The sequence below is a fragment of the Pipistrellus hanaki genome (assembly GCF_964339955.1).
Source record: "Pipistrellus hanaki genome assembly, chromosome: 3".
In the NCBI taxonomy this organism is placed as follows: domain Eukaryota; kingdom Metazoa; phylum Chordata; class Mammalia; order Chiroptera; family Vespertilionidae; genus Pipistrellus; species Pipistrellus hanaki.
The window spans coordinates 73,946,259-73,966,051 of NC_140505.1; the positions used below are offsets into that span (position 1 = coordinate 73,946,259).

The 19,793-nt window shown below is 35.1% G+C and overlaps 1 protein-coding gene across 1 annotated transcript in view; it reads right to left on the reverse strand.

Annotated features, from left to right (window-relative positions):
* Nucleotides 1–19,793, reverse strand: part of VWA8 (von Willebrand factor A domain containing 8) — a 333,534-nt gene that overhangs the window by 241,013 nt on the left and 72,728 nt on the right. The window contains exons 10-12 of the mRNA XM_084876526.1: nucleotides 16,642–16,773; nucleotides 13,767–13,901; nucleotides 13,600–13,677 (exon numbers count right to left, since the gene is read on the reverse strand). Of these exons, the coding sequence (XP_084732652.1) occupies nucleotides 13,600–13,677; nucleotides 13,767–13,901; nucleotides 16,642–16,773 (345 nt within the window). The remainder of the gene's footprint in view (nucleotides 1–13,599; nucleotides 13,678–13,766; nucleotides 13,902–16,641; nucleotides 16,774–19,793) is intronic.

The following is a 19,793-nucleotide window of genomic DNA, read 5'->3' on the forward strand; positions in this document are numbered from 1 at the left end:
TAGTCCCATTTGTTTATTTTCTCTTTCATTTCCATTGTCCTAGGAACAGTATCACTGAAGAAATTGCTTTGGCATATGTCTGAGATTTCGCTGCCTGTGGATTTTGTATCCTGCTACATTGCCAAATTCATTTATTAAGTCTAATAATTTTTTTATGAAGTCTTTGGGGTTTTCTATGTTCAGTATCATATCATCTGCGAATAAGGACAGTTTTACTTCTTTTCCAATTTGGATGCCTTTTATTTCTTCTTCTTGTCTGATCACAATGGCTAGTTCTTCCAGAACTGTGTCAAACAGGAGTGGTGAGAGTGGGCATCCCTGTCTCACTCCTGTTCTTAGGGGAAATGGTTTTAGTTTTTGCCCATTGAGTATTATGTTGGCTATGGATATGTCATATATGGCATCCTTCTAGTCCCACAGTGCTAAGAGTTTTCATCAAAAAAGGGTGTTGGATTTTGTCAAATGCTTTTTCTGTGTCAATTGATATGACTATGCGATTTTTATCTCTCAATTTGTTTATGAGATGTATCATGTTTATTGATTTCTAGATATTGTACCATCCTTGCATTCCTGGGATAAATCCTACTTGATCATGGTGTATGATCTTTCTGATGTACTGCTGGATCCAATTTGCAAGAATTTTGTTGAGGATTTTGGCATCTATTTTCATGAGGGATATTGGCCTGTAATTCTCTTTCACTGTATTGTCTTTATCTGGTTTTGGTATTAGGATAATGCTGGCTTCATAGAAGGAGCTTGGAAGTGTTCTTTCCTCTTGAATTTTTTGGAATAGTCTGAGGAGGGTAGGTTTTAGTTCTTCCTTGAATGTTTGGTAAATCTCCCATCTGAAGCCATCTGGCACCAGGCTTTTTTTTTGTTTTTGTTTTTTTAATATATTTTTATTGATTTTGTACAGAGAGGAAGGGAGAGAGATAGAGAGTTAGAAACATCAATGAGAGAGAGTCATCGATCAGCTGCCTCTTGCACAGCCCCTACTTGGGATATGCCCGCAACCAAGGTACATGCCCTTGACTGGAATCGAACCCGGGACCTTACAGTCCCCAAGCCGACGCTCTATCCATTGAGCCAAACCAGTCCCAGCAATTTCTTTCATAGTTATGGGCTATTGAGATTTTAGATTCTTCCTGATTGAGTTTTGGAAGGTTGTACTTTTCTAGGAATATGTCCATTTCCTCTGGGTTGTCTTGTTTGTTGGAATAGAGAAGTTAATAGTATTTCTTAACAATCCTTTGTATTTCTGTGGGGTCTGTTTTTATTTTGCCTCTTTCATTTCTGATTTTGTTCATTTGGGTCCTCTCTCTTTGCTTCTTGGTGAGCCTGGCTAGAGGTTCATCAATCTTGTTTATCCTTTCAAAGAACCAGCGGGGACTTGGAAACACAGAAAGGCAGAGAAGACTGCCTTGCAGTCATTGCTGTCTGCCACGCCCCAACCTAGTGATGCCCTGAGACTCCACCCCGCATAATCTACAAATACACCCAAGCTCCTAGCAGCGACTTTTGCATATAAATAGCCTTCCCTGTCAAAGCTTAACCAAATAAACTGCAGCTCCAGTCAGACAGTTCCAAAACCTCCAAATCCCAAGCAAAGCGGAAAAAACTGTAGTTCTTACGGTAGCTCCTGCTGGGTGGCCTCACACAGTAACTGACCTGCACCCCATTGGAGATCCAGAAACTAGTATATCTAGTGGTCAGTGTGAGATGACACCAGATATCAACTACTCTCATAAGGGACACATTCAAGAGACAGACTCAGTGAGCACCAAAGCCCCACTGGAACGAGTCCTGCCCCATAAACGTGCCTCCAGCACAGCAATTCTTCTGTTATAGACACAGCAGGTCTTCACAGCCAATTGGCCTGGAGGTCAATTCCCCTCAGTGACACCAACAACAATCAAGACTTAACTACAACAAGGCTATACACACAGTGCACAAAAGGGTGCATCAAGAGTGTCCACCTCAGGTAACTGGGAGGCTGACCCATTGAACCATATAGGACACCTAGCACACAAAGCCACCCTACAAACTCAGGGAAGCAGCGAAAATGAGGAGACAAGGAAACAGATCACAAACGAAAGAAATGGAGGAGAACAAACAATTGGATATAGAATTCAAAACCACAGTTATAAGGTTTTTCAAGAATTTCTTAGAAAAGGCCGATAAATTTAACGAGACCTTCGAGGATATGAAGAAGGACCAACTAGAAATTAAACATACACTGACTGAAATAAAAAAATATTATACAGAGACCCAACAGCAGACTAGAGCAAAGCAAAAATCAAGTCAAAGATTTGGAATACAAAGAGGCAAAGGACACACCTCTGGAGAAGCATGAAGAGAAAAGAATCCAGAAAGATAGTATAAGGAGCCTCTGGGACAACTTCAAGTGTACCAACATCAGAATTATGGGGGTGCCAGAAGAAGAGAGAGAGCAAGATACTGAAAACCTATTTGAAGAAATAATGACAGAAAACTTCTCCCACCTGTGAAAGAAATAGACTTACAAGTCCAGGAAGTTCACATAACCCCAAACAAGAGGAATCCAAAGAGGACCACACTAAGACAGATATAATTAAAATGCCAAGGGCAAAAGACAAAGAGAGAATCTTACAGGCAGCAAGAGAAAAACAATTAGTTACCTACAAGGGAGCACTCATATGATTGTCAGCTAATTTCTCAACAGAAACTATGCAGGCCAGATGAGAGGGGCAAGAAATATTCAAAGTAATGAATAGCAAGAACCTACAACCAAGATTACTCTACCCAGCAAAGCTATCATTCAGAATTGAAGGTCAGATAAAGAGCTTCACAGATAAGAAAAAGCTAAAGGAGTTCATCACCACCAAACCAGTATTATATAAAATGCTGAAAGGTATTCTTTCAAAAGAGGAAGAAGAAAAAAAAATTTTTTTTTAAATTATGAACAACTAATACATATTTATCAACAAATGAATCTAAAAGTCAAATGAATTAAAAATCTGAGGAACAGAATAAACTGGTGAATATAATAGAATCAGGGGAATAGAATGGGAATGGATTGATAATTCTTAGGAGGAAAAGGGGGTCTGTGTGGGGGGTACGGGAAGAGACTGGACAAAAATCGTACACCTATGAATGAGGACAGTGGGGGGAGGTAAGGCCAGAGGGTGGGTGGGAACTGGGTGGAGGGGAGCTATGGGGGGCGGGGAGGAGAAACAATTGTAACAATCTGAACAATCAAGATTTATTAAATTTTTTAAAAAAGGCAACATCATACTAAAAAGCATCTGTGCAGCAAAGGAAGCCATCTAGAAAATGAAAAAAGCAACCTACTGAATGAGAAAATATTTATGAATTATATATATATATATATATATATATATATATATATATAAAAGAGCTAATATCCAAAATATATAAAAACTCATACAACTCAAAATTAACAAACAAACAAAAATCAATTAAAAAGTAGTATCTGAATAGACATTTTCCCAAAGAATATACATAGATATCTAACAAAAACATGAAAAGATGCTCTACCTCATCAATCATCAGGGAAATGGAAATCAAAACCACATGAAATATTAGCTCACATCTATTCAAATGGCTATTATTAAAAAGATTAGAAATAACAAGTGTCGGTGAGGATGTAGAGAAAAGGGATCCTTGTGCAGTTTTAGTGGGAATGTAAAATGTTGCAGCCATTATGGAAAACAGTATAAGGGTTCCTCAGAAAATTCAAAATAGAACTATATGATCCAGCATCCCACTTCTGGGTATTTATTAGAAGAAAACTGAAACAGTAACATGAAATGTTATATACACCCCCATGATCATTGCAGCATTAGTTACCAAAGCCAAGATATGAAAAATACCCTAAGTGTCCACCTATAGATGAATAGATATAGAAGATGTAATTAATATTCTATATCTAAAGAATATTATTCAGCCATAAGAAAGAATGAAATATTGCCGTTCATGGATTTCAAGGGCATTATGCTAAGTGAAATAAGTTAGACTGAGAAAGCAAATCCCACATATGTATTATGCACAGAATCTAATAAAAATAAATAAACTAAGCTTAGAGATACAGAATAGATTGATGGTTACCACAGGTAGGGAATGGGGATGAGAGAAACAAATGAATTTTTTTTTTTTTTTTTTAGTTTAAACAAACTGAAGAATAATATTAATAATAAAAAGCCAGGGTAAAGTAAGAAAGAACAAAATTCAGTGTTGGAAGAACAGGCAAAACCCAGGCTGGAAACAGAAGGAAAGCTTAGGAAGCTAGTGCTGATGACTAGATGAGAAGGCCTGAGCATTAGAAACAAAGCTAACGTAGTAGGAACACAGAGGAGTATCGACATTTAAACACTAATAAAAATGAGTTAAGGTACCTAGCAATTAAACAGAGCAAACTACCAGTACATGCAACATTGTGATGAATCTCAAATGCATTATTAAAGTGAAAGAAACCAGACTCAAGAGGCACAAACTATTTAATTCCACTCATATGCCAGTTTGGAAAAGGCAAAACTAATAGAAACAGAAAACATATCAGTGTTTGCCAGGAGAGAGGTGTGACTGAATATTTTTAGGTGACAGAAATATTTTATATCTCAATCATAGCAGTTATATCTCAATATGTTTGGCAAAATGGACTGAATTTTACTATATGTTAAACTTAAATAAACATTACTTTAAGAAAAACCAAATGTGATAAGGTAGAACACAGCCAAATTTACTCATTTATATATAGCTTATGACTGTTTTTCCACTACAACAGCAGAGTTGAGTAGTTTCAACAGGGACTGCCAAGTTCACAATGCCTAAAATATCAAAGCCTAAAATATTTACTATCTGGTCTTTAAAACAAAACAAAACAAAACAAAACAAAACACCAGTTTACTAAGTGGTTAGAGCATATTCCTGGCCAAAGGCACATCCCTGAGTTGAAGGTTCGATCCCTGTCCCCCTGATGTTTCTCTCCCTGTGCCCCTGAGGTTTCTCTCCCTCCTTCTCTTTCACTCAAGGAAAATCAATGCAAAAATAACTTCAGGTGAAACTTAACAAAAAAAAAAAAAATGTTTTTAACCTTGTTATAAAGTACCCATTGGTTTGGTTCTTATTCAACAAATAACAAACTTGCCCATAAAATGAATAGAAAGAAGGTAACAGAATGTGCATAAATATTTTATTCAAATTACTCGGGTATAAAAATGAGTTCTTTTCCAATACAGCCCAAATTAAGTTTCCAATCAGTTCTCAATAACGGCTACAGATATTTTAAAAGAAACTTTCACAAAAACTCCCCATTATAATCTCCCACTTGGACCTACTGTTTATATTATAAACCTGTCAGATTTTGTTGTTGTTGTTGTTAAAGTGACAAAACGCTGGTCTTTTTTGTAAGTAATTAGCTACAATCTACATAAGTGCTTCTTTATATGTCTTCTACCTGAAACAACTAGCTTTCAGTGTATTTGAAGTATGAATTCAAATAATTAGAGAAGTATTACAAACTGACTTTCATTTCTTTTTTGAAGCTGAAAAATATGAATAACAAAGTGTGTGGCATTTTTACATAAATAATAAAGCACAAGTACTAGGTGAAGTCTTTTTAAATGTGATAACAAAAATTATATTAGCTGCCTAAAAAAAGCCTCCATTATATAACTTGTATTTATTTCATTATTTATTTTTAAAATGAAGAAGTATTATAAAATGTTAGTATGCATAGGCAATAATTATAATGGTGAATTATAATTAGTTGGGCATAAATTTGGGGTTGCATTTCAGAGAATCACCCATTCTCTATCATATTCAATAAAGTATATTTGTGAAGCAACTTATTGTAGTAAAGATTATACTTCCTACCTTTACAATTTAATTTATAAAATTCCTTGTGTGTGCAATTGACACCTACATACTAGTAGTTTGATGAATCTTACTGAGATGATTATTTAAGCATGGTATAATATTTATAATTTAAAATTATGAATAACACTATAATGCATTATAATTTATCTATTAAATTATGGCAAAGAACATGATAGTTACTGGCCTGCTTATAGCATGCCTCTGATATTACAGACAGGAAATATAAAATCATATACTAGGATACTAAAAATGTGCCTTCAAATTAGAAGGGGAATTTTACTCGGCTAACTTTTTAAATTTCATACTGTACTAAGTTTTATATTCAGATAGATTAAAATAAAATTTAAAAATATATTCTACATAAAGGAGGCAGGAGACAAAACAACATTATTATCAAGGAGAAACTGAAAAAGACATGAAATAGAAGCCTCGGTAGGCCTGGGAATTGAAGAGATTACTTGAATCAAGCATTTAAAGTTCTTATATGATAATGATATACATTGTTCTTTAAAAATAAATTTTATTTTAAAAAATTTGAAGGAGTTGAGATATGGCAACTCTTAAAATAGCACTAAGAAGATTATTCTATGTGGGAAAAGAAAAAATTTCAAAGAAGACAGAAAGGATGACAGAGTGTAGCAAAATAATAAATCAAAAAACAAGAGGATGTAGAAAGTCAGGCTCCAATCTGGACTATAAACCACTTAAGACTATATACAGATATCCTGAAGTTTTGATGAGAGAAAAGTGCAAAAAGTCAAGGCAAAAAAAAAAAAAAAAAAAAAAAGAAGCAAGTAAATAAACCCAAGACAAAGAAGTGAAAACAAACCAGAGAGAATAAAAAAAGTTAAAATATTTCCACTGTTTTTGGACAAACCGGAAGAAGTAGGGATTATAGATTAGATGGAAGAGGGAGAAAAGGATTTGGTTTCAATTTAGCTATAGAAAGAAAAACTTAGCCAAGAAGCCCTGGTCATGTGGCTCAGTTGGTCGCAGTGTCATTCGTACACCAAAAGAGTTCAGGTTGGTTCCCTAGTCTGAACACATATGGGAGGCAACTGATCAATGTTTCTCTCTCACATCAATGTTTGTTTCTCTCTCTCTCCCATCTTCTTCTCTTTAAAAATAAATAAATTTAAAATTTAGCCAAGGGGGTAAAAATGATCCTAAGATTTCAACATGTTTTAGACAGTAATTATTTCACTAAAAGTCCTTTAAATGTATTTGATTTTAAATTGTGATTGGATTTGACTTCACTTTTAATCTATCATACTTAAACAGAAGAAAGATCTTAAATCTGGTGCTGTTTATGGTGTGGAAAGAAATCTGGAAATATGCCCTTATCTGATTGTGAAGGAAAAGAATAATAACTTGTATTTCTTCAGTATTATGAAACCACTGGCTTCAACATTCAAAAAAGAATAACCAGTTAAAAGAGTCTGACCTAACACTTGTGCCAAATTAACCTATTATGAAAATCATTTTATGTATCGCCACAAATTTGTGTTAAGGTTCTGTTTTTCTTCATCTGAAATGCAGTTCTAAAAATAGTCAAGTCTAAAAATAAGGCAGAACCCACAGATTAAGTGTAGCTTTATACATGCACATGTAACAGGGAAATCTCCACATCTAGGAAAACAGATGTTGGGTTACTTATCTACACTGAATTCTCTGTCAGGTCTGGACATTTTTCATAAATTTGGACTATATTATTATAAAACCCAAATCCATTATTTAATTCTATTAAATTACTTCCTCTGTCCCAGAGAGACCAGTGAGCTCTAATAAACATGAAATGTGAGCAAAAAAGTCTTACATTTGATCTCAGGAGCTTGGTTTCTATCATGAAAACCAAGTGATTAATAGTTTGAAAATCTGCAAATGTCAATACAGTGCCTGATATACGTTTTGGTCCAGTTCATGAAAAGAAATCATGAGAAAGAAACAAATTCACTTAAAAAATAGGTAACCTTTATTATTTCTCTATAAGAGGCCCGGTGCATGAATTCATGCATGGGTGGGGTCCCTCGGCCCGGCCGGGGAGCAGGATGATTGTGGCCGTGAGAGGTTGGCAGAGGTAAGTATGGAGGGAGGGTGGGGGGGGGGGGGTAGAGGAGGGTAAGCTGGCAGGAGGGAAGCGCAACTTTCTGAGTCCATACTTCCAGAAACCTCTTTTCTCCTAGACATTTCTCTAAAGATTAATATAGAGAAAAGTAAAATTAGAAAAGGGTTTTCAGAATATGTGATTAGTTTGCTTATCTCTGTACCAGTTTTCCAAGTCCTTGTAGGACATCTACAAGGTAGACGGTGTATATGCAAAGGATGAACAAAATATTCTTATGGGAGCCCTGGCTGATGTGGCTAAGTTGGTTGGCTATTGTCCCATGCACTGAAAGATTATCAATTAGATTCCTGATCAGCAAGCATGCCTGGGTTTGGGGCTTGACCCCCAGTAGGGGGCATGCAGGAGGCAGTAGATCAATGTTTCACTCTCACATCAATGTTTCTCTCTCTTCTCTCCAACCCTGCTTCCTCTCTCTCTAAATATCAATTTAAAAAAAAATTTTTTTAAATATTCTTATGGAAAACTTAAGTTCCTTTCAGTTATCATCACCTACGTTTTTCAGATAGAGGATTAATAAAATAAGATTATACTAGAGGCCCGATGCATGAAATTCGAGCAAGAGTAGGCCTTCCTTCCCCCAGCTGCCGACACTGGCTTCCCTCTGGCACCAGGAGCCCGGGCTTCCCTCTGGCCGCCAGCAGGCACCCAGGACCCAGACCTCCCCAGCAACCCCAGCTTCATCCAGAAGGTCATCCAGAAGGATGTCAGGTCTAATTAGGATATTATGTTTTTATTATTATAGATTATCTTATTCTCTGGCAGAAACTAGAATAGACTGATTTCATATTTCAAGAGTATCAAGAAATAGAATGCCTCACCATAAATTTTAATTGTAGCATCTTCCTACCATTGTTTACCCATTAATCAACAAACTGAACATGAAAGTTAAAAAAAAAAATTTTTTTTAAGTTTTGTAAGCTTATTGTCACTCTCCAAAAATATATACCTCTTTCATATATAAAGATAACATTCGCAATGACAAGATACTTTAGATAGTTTTGCAGTGGAGCTGAGAGATTGGAATTGATGACTATATACATAATCTCCTGCTGCGTTCTTCTTTTAAAGGATAGCAGAATGAAGTGACCATAGTTTTAACAGCTCAAATATATGATCTTAGGATAGTTTATCACTACAATAAAGAAATCACTGTAAACTAACTAGAAATCTGATGTAGAAACAGGACTGTCTGGAAAAAGATGAGGCAGAATTTCCAGCTTTCACTAGAATGAGAATTTTTATTTTCATGTAAAGAAAATAATCATGTATATAATTTTAGAAATAATACTAATAACAAGTTGGAATGGAGTCAAAGAGAAAATAAATATCATCCTCAAAAGGCCTTTTCCATATGATTTCAAAGCAATGGCACATCTAAAGGTTAATTATGCTGTATTTACCCTGATCATATAAGGGGGATATAATATATAATATTTATAATAGAATTTAAAATATTTTACACCCTACATGACAGCATCTTTGCAGAGTGCCCTCTCACACTCTGGGACCCCTCGGGGGATGTTGGTGAGTCAGTTTTTGCCCGATCCCCACAGGCCAGGCCAAGGGACCCCACCTGCCAGAGGGACGCCACGCACTCTGCAAAAGCCCTTCGAGCAGGAGGTTGGCTCCCGGGCATGTCCGGCCCCTCTCACCCAGTCCCACTCCACCAGCCACCTTCTAATTAATTTCCTTTCAATGTGCACAAATCTGTGCACAGGGTCACTTGTATAATAGAATTTAACCTATTTTACAATAATATTGATGATTTTTTTTTATCCCAGTATTTAGTAGAAAAGTATTTTCACTGGAAATTAGAAAAATTTTTTTATTTTATTGATTTTTTACAGAGAGGAAGAGAGAGAGATAGAGAGCTAGAAACGTCGATGAGAGAGAAACATCGACCAGCTGCCTCCTGCACACCCCCTACTGGGGATGTGCCCACAACCAGTGTACATGCTCTTGACCAGAATCGAACCTTGTACCCTTCAGTCCACAGACCGACACTCTACCACTGAACCAAACCGGTTTCGGCTGGAAATTAGAAATTTGATGATTAAGAGATTGATGAGCTGATAAAATGCCCTCCTCAGATCTCTTCTAACATGATCTGTGGAGGGCAAAGATCAGATGAACTAGCATACTGAGCTAACCACCTGTCTTCTAACCTCTGATGAAGACATCAAGAGAGGTAATTCTGTAAAAGGGTAGGTTATTCTTCATAGCATCTTCCATAATCTAAGTTAAAGATATTACCCTCCCCAAATTCCTTATTTCCCTTTAAAAAATCCAACAGACCTAGAATCAACATATAAAAATTAATTTCAAAAAATATTTTCAGTGAATTCTAAGATTTGGTGCTGGCTGTACAACTTAAACATTTATTTTCTTTTCCCTACATGTTTCTCTCTCAAGACTCAGGGTATCACTACTAATTTAAGTACCTTCACCTTAATTTATATTTTTCATGACTTCATAATTTTGATCACATGCTTTTTCATTAATTTCATCTTTTAAGATCATAAAGTACTTCTTAGTAAATATTTGAACCTTAGTTTTCCAATCAGTTAATTATCTATTTTCCTTTATCTCCTTTTTTACCTATGAATCTTTTACTATCTTTCTTGAAATATGACAATGAAAACTGCACAAAATAGTAGAGGTATAAAGCCACCATAGTTTTGTACAAAGGATGTTTTCTCTTTTGTTTCTAAAATTATTTTAAATGCAACTTTAAATCCTATATAACTTGGTGCTCTGAATGAGTTTAAACTACACAGAAGAAAGAAAAATTTAATTACAGGGGGAATTCTCACACAACTTTTACAATAGATTATCTTGCTTATAACCCAAATGTTACCAGTACCATGTGATTATAATTTCTTCTAAATTCTGACCATTTCAACCAAAAGGCACAAAGTACCTTAAAGCAGCCCGAAGCAGTATCCTCAACATAATCATTTGAAATATGAGTTGTTAACAAAATTTTCTGTGATCTAAGGTCACTGCAAGAAGCTGTTTAAATGTCATTTTTTTTTAATAAGAACTTTTTGTTGTTAATCCTCATTCAAGGATATTGTTTAGAGAGTGGAAGGGAGTGAGGGAGGAGGAAAGACAGAGAGAGAGAGAAATAACAATGAAAGAGAAATAGATCGATTCATTGCCTACTGCACGTGCCCTGACCTGGGCCAGGGTTCAAATCCGGAACCCTTTGGTACAGGGGCTGAAGCTCTAACCACTGAGTCCACTGGCCAAGAAAAATTAAGAACATTTTATATATAAATATATTCAGTAAAGATTAAAATGTTTTTTAACTAAAGAATAAACTAAAAACAAAAAAAATGCATCCTAAAATGTTAATAAACAAGATCACAACCACTTCCAAAACTGTTCAAAGACTAAAAAGAGATTCTTCTTTAAGTAAAAAGATATCAAATCACCCAGAGACTAATATATAAAATCAATAAATTAGAATAAAAATGTCTTAGGATTCATTATCACCAAAAAATACATGACAAAAAATGTCACTCTGTAAAAACACAAGCTGTAAGTTTGCTGTTTCAACATACCGTGTACAACATGTACTTCCACTAAAATAATCTACTAAAACACACATAAAAATAAATTTAACCAAAGAGATGAAAGGCTTATACACTGAAAATATAAAACACTGCTGAAAGAACTTAAAGAAGTTATAAATAAATAGAAAAACATCCATGGACACAGATTGAAAGATAATATTAAAATGACAATGCTACCCACCCAAAGTGATCTACAAATTCAATGCAATCCCTATTAAATTTCAACAGCATTTTTTTTTTCATAAGTAGAAAAATATAACCTAAGATTCACATGAAATCTCAAGCGGCCCTGAATAGCAAAGCAATTCTGGAAAAGAAAACAAAGCTGGAAGTCTCACACTTCCTGATTTCAAAACTTACAACAATGCTACAGCAACCCAAACATTGTGTTACTGATATACCAATGACAGACATATAGACCAATGGAATGGAGAACCCAGAAATAAACCCTTCCATATAAAGTCAACTAATTTTTGACAAGGATGCCAAGACCATCCCATGGGAAAAAGTCTTTTCAGCAAATAGTGCTGGAAAAACTGGATATTCACATGCAAAAGATTGAAACTGGACTTTATTTTACACCATATATAAAAATTAACTCAAAATGGCTCAGAGATATAAATGGAAGTACTAAAACTGTAAAGCTAGCTATTAGAAGAAAACATGGGGAAATTCATAATATTGGACTTGGCAATAATTTATTGAATATAACACCAAAAACACAGGCAACAAAAGGTAAATAAGATTTTATCAAAATTAAAACCTTTGTGCATCAAAAGATACTATGAAAACAGTGAGAAGTTAACCCACAGAATGAGGGAAATATTTGCAAATCATATATCTGAAAATTAATTTATATCCAGAATACATAAAGAACTCCTACAACTCAATAACAAGAAAAGACAACCCAGTTAAAACATTGGCAAGAAACTTAAATAGGCATTTCTACAAGATACACAAATGGCATATAAGTACATGAAAAGATACTCAATATCAAAACTACAATGAGTTACCACTTCACACCCTTTTGGATGGCTACTATTATATAAAGTAGAAAATAACTATTGACAAGAATATGAAGGAATTGGAACCTTCCTGTGTATTGCTGGTGGGAATGTAAAATGGTGCAGCTACTATGGATTCCTCAACAGGTTAAACACAAAATTACAATATGATTCAGCAATACCAAGGGACTCAAACAGATACTTGTACAATTATTGTATAATAATTTAGAGTGGAATTACTTACAATAGTCAAAATTTATCAGTATGTGAATGAACAAACAAAAAGGGGCATATACATACAACCAAATATTATTCAGCCATAAAAGTGAATGAAATTCTGATATATGCTATAACATGGCTAAATATTGAAAACAACATGCTAAGTAATATAAGCTAGAGATAAAAGCATAAAAAGTATGTGATTCTACTTATATGAAGCACCTAGAATAAGCAAATTCTCAGGGATAGAAAATTATACAGAGGTTACCAGAATCTGAGGGAGGGGATGAATTGAAAGTTATTGTTTAATGGGTACAGAGTTTCTATTTGGGATGATAAAAAGTTCTAAAAATAGATAGTGGTGACGATTACACAATATTATGAATGCACTTAATGCGAATGAATTATACAGGTAAAAACGGTAAATTTTATGTTATACATATTTTACCATAGCAAAAAATAATGTATTTGATGAGTACCTATTTATATCCCACTGCTGCTAAAATGCACCTTGTTTAGAATTCCAAATTACGGTTAAATGTACTGTGTGTTTGTACATGCACATATAATGAATCTCCCTTTGAAAAAAGGTTCTGGCATGCTGTGCCCGCCAGATATCCTAGAACATACCTTCAAAGTTCCAAACAATTATACTTGTACTCCAATTTCATTGCTATTTCAGTTGTTTTTCTACATTGCAAGTAGTAGGTCATAAGTTAAGGGAAAATACCTATCAATTCTACTGATGATCTACACATACATGTGTATAGTATAAGTGCTAAAATTGACATCGTACCTGATAGAGCATGATAGGTTCTACGTTGTATCCTAAGGTATCTGCAAAGTTCTTAGCGATGACTGTTTTTCCACAACCCTACAAACAGAAACACAGTACTTTAAGAAAGAAATCAAAACAACCAAAAGTCAGGAAACAGAAGTTTGCAGTGAGGTTGCCATTCTTACTTTGCCTCCAATTAAACATATGTCCTTAACCATATGAGACTGCATCATCTCAGCCAGTAGTTGTTTATGGCTTGAAGTCTGTATAAAACGTTCTGATGCATAAGGTTGACTAAATGGTCTAGTCCCAGCTGGCACCTGTAATAAAAAGGAGGTAAATATAATAAATGTATGTTTTTCTCAAAATATTAGTAAGTAAAAATGCCTAAAAGCCATTAAAAGCCCCTACTAATTTCATGCTCAATTCAATTCTATAATATTTTTGGTATTTCAATAGAGCAGCAAATATTTTCTCAATCACAGATCTGATGATCATCAACCAACCTCCAAACCAATCATCCCTCAAAAATGAAAGCCCCATGCTGGCATATATTTTTATAAGAATCATATAATCTTCATCCTATCTATAACTTATAATAACAATGTCACTACTTGAGAATGAAGACTTTTGTCCAAATTCCAGTTATAAGCACAGAATTTAAAATTAGTCCACTGGGACTCTCCAAAGTCACCAATGACCTGCTGACTTTTGAAATCCATGTCCATAAATCCTTTCCTACTTTTGTTTTAGTTAACCACTCAGAAGCATCTGTTCTTAAAATCTCTCCTCGAATTCCTCATTACCTATTTCTTTTATTTCCTATCTCTTCCTTATTAGTCTCCTATCAGAAGATCTCCATGCTCTGCTGAGAATCTCTGGGCTTGATCATACTATATACACATGAACCATAAAGAATTTTAAGTTTGGAAGTGACATTTTAAAAAAGATCAGCCTGGTGGTAACATAGAAGGCTAACTGGAAGCGAGTGAGGCAATGAAGTTAGAAAACTATCACTAGCCTAGACCGGTTTGGCTCAATGGATAGAGCGTCGGCTTGGGGACTGAGGGGTCCCGGGTTCGATTTAGGTCAAGGGCATGTACCTTGGTTGCAGGCATATCCCCAGTAGGGGGTGTGCAAGAGGCAGCTGATCGATGACTCACTCTCATTGATGTTTCTAACTCTCTATCTCTCTCCCTTCCTCTCTGTACAAAATCAATAAAATAAAATAAAAAGAAAATAAATTAAAAAAAGAAAACTATCACTAAAAGGAAGGAAATAATGAAACCTTGCTCATTTCTCATGTCTCTAGATTTACTGTTCAGGATGCCTATACTGTCCTATTATCTTTCCACCCCTAGCCACTGGAAAACTCTTATGTCATACTTCAAGACTTAGTTCAAGTCCCACCACCTCCTCTCTGAAACTTTCTCTACTCTTTCGGACTCCTTGTATTACCTCCTTCTCTATATCCCCATAGCCATTCCAATGCAGTCCTAATTTATCTACCGCTATCCTTGACCATCAGCTTGGTGAGGTCATTCATCTGAAGGATACAGAAAGGTATAGTGGCAAATAATCCTGTCTAGAAGTCCCAGCTGTGATATTTCCTAGCTGGTGATCATGGATGAATTGATTACCCTCTTTACATCAGTTTTCTAATCTGTAAAAGAAAGATAATAAAACTTACCTCCAGGGTTATTGGGAGATTTAATGACATAATATATACAAAGAGACAAATACAGTGACTAGTACACAGTAGCACTAGTAAAGCCTAATACAGAGCCTGGGTCATAGTAAACATAATCAATGTTAAGTTTGATGAATGAGTAAAACAGTAACATGAATAAGTATTAACACGTTAAGTGCCCAGCCTGTTTTGTTTTCCAGACGGAAAGTATAATGTCAGTCACCAGTGACTGACTAGGCGCTTAAAGTGATGATATCACATTAAAATACAACAAAAAGTCTATGATTAAAGTTTGGTCTGTCACAACATAAGAAGACAAGCCTTTCCTTTCCTCTATTTATTTACAATTTATTTAAGTCAGGATTTTTTCCAAGTTGGGTTTCCCTGAGATAGTTTCCCATTGCCTCTTGAGGTTCTTAGGGAGCTCAAAGAAAGGGTTAGAAAGGAAGGCAGAGCAAGCAAATGGAGCTCTATGACCAAATATCAATCCCCTCCTCTGAAAACTGTTCAACTAAAACAGCTCTTCTTTCAACTGACCCATGTCGTTAGCAAAAATTTTATTTAAAAAGCGTTCCCTGCTGAGACTGGATAGAGCATCGGTGAGTGGAATGAAGGGTCCCAGGTTTGATTCTATCAAGGGCATGTACATTGGTTGCGGGCATACCCCCAATAAGGGTGGTGCAGGTGGCAGCTGGTCCATGTTTCTCTCTCATCAATGTTTCTAGCTCTCTATCCCTCTCCCTTCCTCTCTGTAAAAAAAAATCAATAAAATATATATATATTTTAAAAGTGTTCCCTGCTGCTAAATTTTGTTTGAAAAGATTAACTGTTTCTTACTAAGGAATCAAACTATAAAATGCTTTCATTAATCAACACTTAGCTTCATTTTCTCAGAGGTCAACTTTTGTTTTTGATAAAAGGCTATCCATATGTTTCTCCCGAACTTTTCCAGTTTAAAACATACATGACATAGATAAATATAGATACAGATATGCAGATGCTATAGAGCCAAAGAAAAATAATATGGGGATCATACAGGCAATTTAGGTCATAAAAATAGGCAGAACCAGACACATCTTAGAAAGTATAACCTCTGGCCCTGGACAGTGTGGCTCAGGTGGTTGGAGCGTCATCTCATATATCTAAAGTTGGCAGGTTTAATCCAGTCAAGGCATATACCCAGGTTGCAGGTTCAATCCCCAGGCATGGTGCTTAAGAGAGGCAAACAATTAATGTTTCTCACATTAATGTCTCTCTCTCTCTCTCTCTCTCTCTCTCTCTCTCTCTCTCTCTCTCTCTTTCTCTCTCTCCCTCTCTCCTTTTCTCTCTAATAAATCCTTTTTTTTTAAGTATAAACTCTCACTCATTACCTTAATGGTCACCTCTTTTTCTGCAATCCGGACAGTAACAGAAGCTTGGGAGATGTGGTTTTCAGTTATCCTCTCCACTCTCACAATCTCTTCAGGAAGCAAAGAGCTTCTTGAATCTTGGAGTTCAAAGCGCTGTAAAATTACAAGAAAATCATTTACTTTACTTTTCATTTTAGTATTAATGTTGGATATCCTGAAGATTCCATCTTAATAAGAACTGAAACTCACTCTACAGTATAAAGTTAGAGGTAAAAAAAATTAATGAGAATTTTTTCCTACTTTCATGAATACCATTCTACTTACACCAATTACTAAAATTGATATGAAAATTGTCCCCAAATTTTACTAAGGACAGGAAACGGAATTATTGAATTTCTGACTGGTAGATGTTTGCAGCCTATATTTCTTGATAATAAAAATGTTCAGTTTCCTAGAAAGGGATGATGAAAACATGTAAAATAAAATAAGGCCTATATCAGTTGATTTCTTAAATAAACTGACCTGAAATTCATGAAACCAAAACTTCCTAGACATAATTCTGCTGTTTGTGTGTGTGGTTAGCTTAACTGACTACAATAAATTATAACAATCAATCTTCCACAGTATCTGGCATAGCGCCTTCTACAGTGTGGGTTCTCAATATTTATCAAACTGGATTTAAAAGGACAACACCATTGATTCTTTCTCCATGTGGGCCAATTAACAATGCTCTAACACTTGGTTATATCCCGTAGTTATGTAAAAAAAGGCACAGAAAAAAACACAAATAAGTATATGAAAAATGAGAACAGTAATTTAAAATTAATTAAATACTATGGCCTACTAATAGCAGCATGTTCAATATGAAAAGCTTAATTCATTTTTAGTATTAATTGCTCCCCCAACCCAACCATAACATTATCACTACAGTGAAAGGTTGATTCTGGATGAAAGAATTGGTCGCCACTTACTCAAAAGAATGGCACAACCTGAGAAAATAGATTTTTTAAAAGAAAACTATCTTCAACCTCAACATTCCAAACATAGCATAGTAGTTCAAATCTTCGTTTGGTATCATAAGTACTTAAGACAATCACAATCACTCACTCCTTTCCCCAAACCTAAGATAAGTTATCTGTTAGTGCTACTACACAGAGTAAGTTTTATACTTTATACATTTTATATATGCGAATTCTTATAGCATCACATAATTTGGTAGGAACTGCTTGCATGTTGTAGACATATAACAATTATTGACACCTCAAGTTCTTGCAAAAAATTATACTATATTTTGAAGGAGATTTAATAGGAAAGAAATAAGACCTTAGCCAAGTGTTTAAATTCATGAGACTTTAGAACCTAGAGCCATTACATTCTAAGAAAACAAACATATGTTCTTAAAAGTACCAAGCTATTTATTTTCTTCATACCTTTTTCTCAGCTTTTGAGCATTAAATGAGAAAATTTTCATACCATATTTTTGGACTACTGAATAAATATGATATAGCCTCCAGTTTCTGCTGGGCTCTTCCCAAAGCCCTTTAGCAACTGACATAAACCATTACTCTTCTCCTTAGGAGTCCCTAACTCATTCATCCCTGTCTCAGCAGGTAATCTAGCTGCTTCTGCCACCCACATCAGAGCCTTCAGGCACATAGACCTTCACACTTCAGAACAAAATTAACTCCATTTAGAGCAATATCAAAATGTATTTATTTGGTTCACTCTACAGCTCCAGAACCTAGAATCAGACACATGGAACATAGTCAATGGTCAGGAAAGGTTTGTTAAATGAATAAACAAATTAAATTATTTTTTACTCATCCTCAAAATCATCTACATTTCCATCAATCCTAATTCTTTCCCACTATCTCAGTAAAAAAGGTCTTCTCCTTTCATTATGAGTTGATGGAAAATTAGTAGAAGTCTACTTTCTCCATCTCATTTGCTAGGTACAAAATATGTTTTTCACTATTTCAAAACAAGGTATAATGATGCTCTGGAAATGTCCTTTCCTGCCTCCCCAGACCATATTTCCATAAGTATTTTCCATGCTCTCCACAGATTTTGTCCCTTTTTCCTATGATGTCATTTGTCTCCCCATTTCAAGAAACAAACAAAAAGCCATTTCTTAATTCTATGTCATCCTTGAGTGATCCACCACCTATTTGTTTCTGCTCACTATCAAACTTATTTTACAAGTAAGTAAATAATCACTGCTTCAACTTCCTCATCTCTGAGTTACTATTTGGTCCACTAATTTATGGCTTATAATCCCACCACTCTACTTCTACTGCTGCTCCTGGTAAGTCAACCAATAATATCCTACTTACAAAATTAAATAAGTTACTTTTCTTATTTTACTATTTCCTTCTTCTCAGTCTTTCTTGCAGGTCCTTCTTCACTTCCTGAGCAGTACATGTTACGTTACTTTAAGAGTAAATCTTTTATATGTAATACCTATGTTCACTTCATAAATAATCTTATCCAGTTTTAGACTACAAACCATCTATATATTCATGACTCCCACTTTTCTCTCTCCTAGAAATGCAGACTATTCTCCTAAACTCCTGATTTGTATATGCAACTGCCCCTTGACATTTCCACTTGCAGAGCTAATAAGTTCAATAAACACAAGACTCAGGTCTTGATCTTCTTCACTTGTTCTCTGTCTACAACTTCATCATTCCAGGTGCTCAGTCCAAAAAGCTTGAAATCATCCTTAACTCTTTGTCTCAACCCTACTTCCAATTCTTCAGCATATCACATTCGATCTTCAAAATATGACCCAAAAGCAACCACTTCTTACCAAGCTCAAAGCTAATCAAAGCCACATTCTCTTAACTAGATTACCACAACAACCTACCAACTGTTTTTTCCCTGCTTTCACCCTTATTCTCTAGTCTACTCACTTTTTAGTAATCGGAGTGAGCCTGTTAAGATGTTCAGTTTAAGAGCTTCCTATGTTTAAAATGCTATAATGACACTAGTGTCTGGTGCATGGATTTGTGCAAAATGAAAGGAAATTAATTAGAAGAAATATTTTAAAATCACTATTTTTTTTTTTCAGGTCAAGTTTATAAGCTTTCCAAATCTCCGTTTTCTGGCTAATGGAAAAAAAAAAAAGAAAAATAAAAGGACTCGACTGAGTCGCTTATCTACCTACTCCAGGA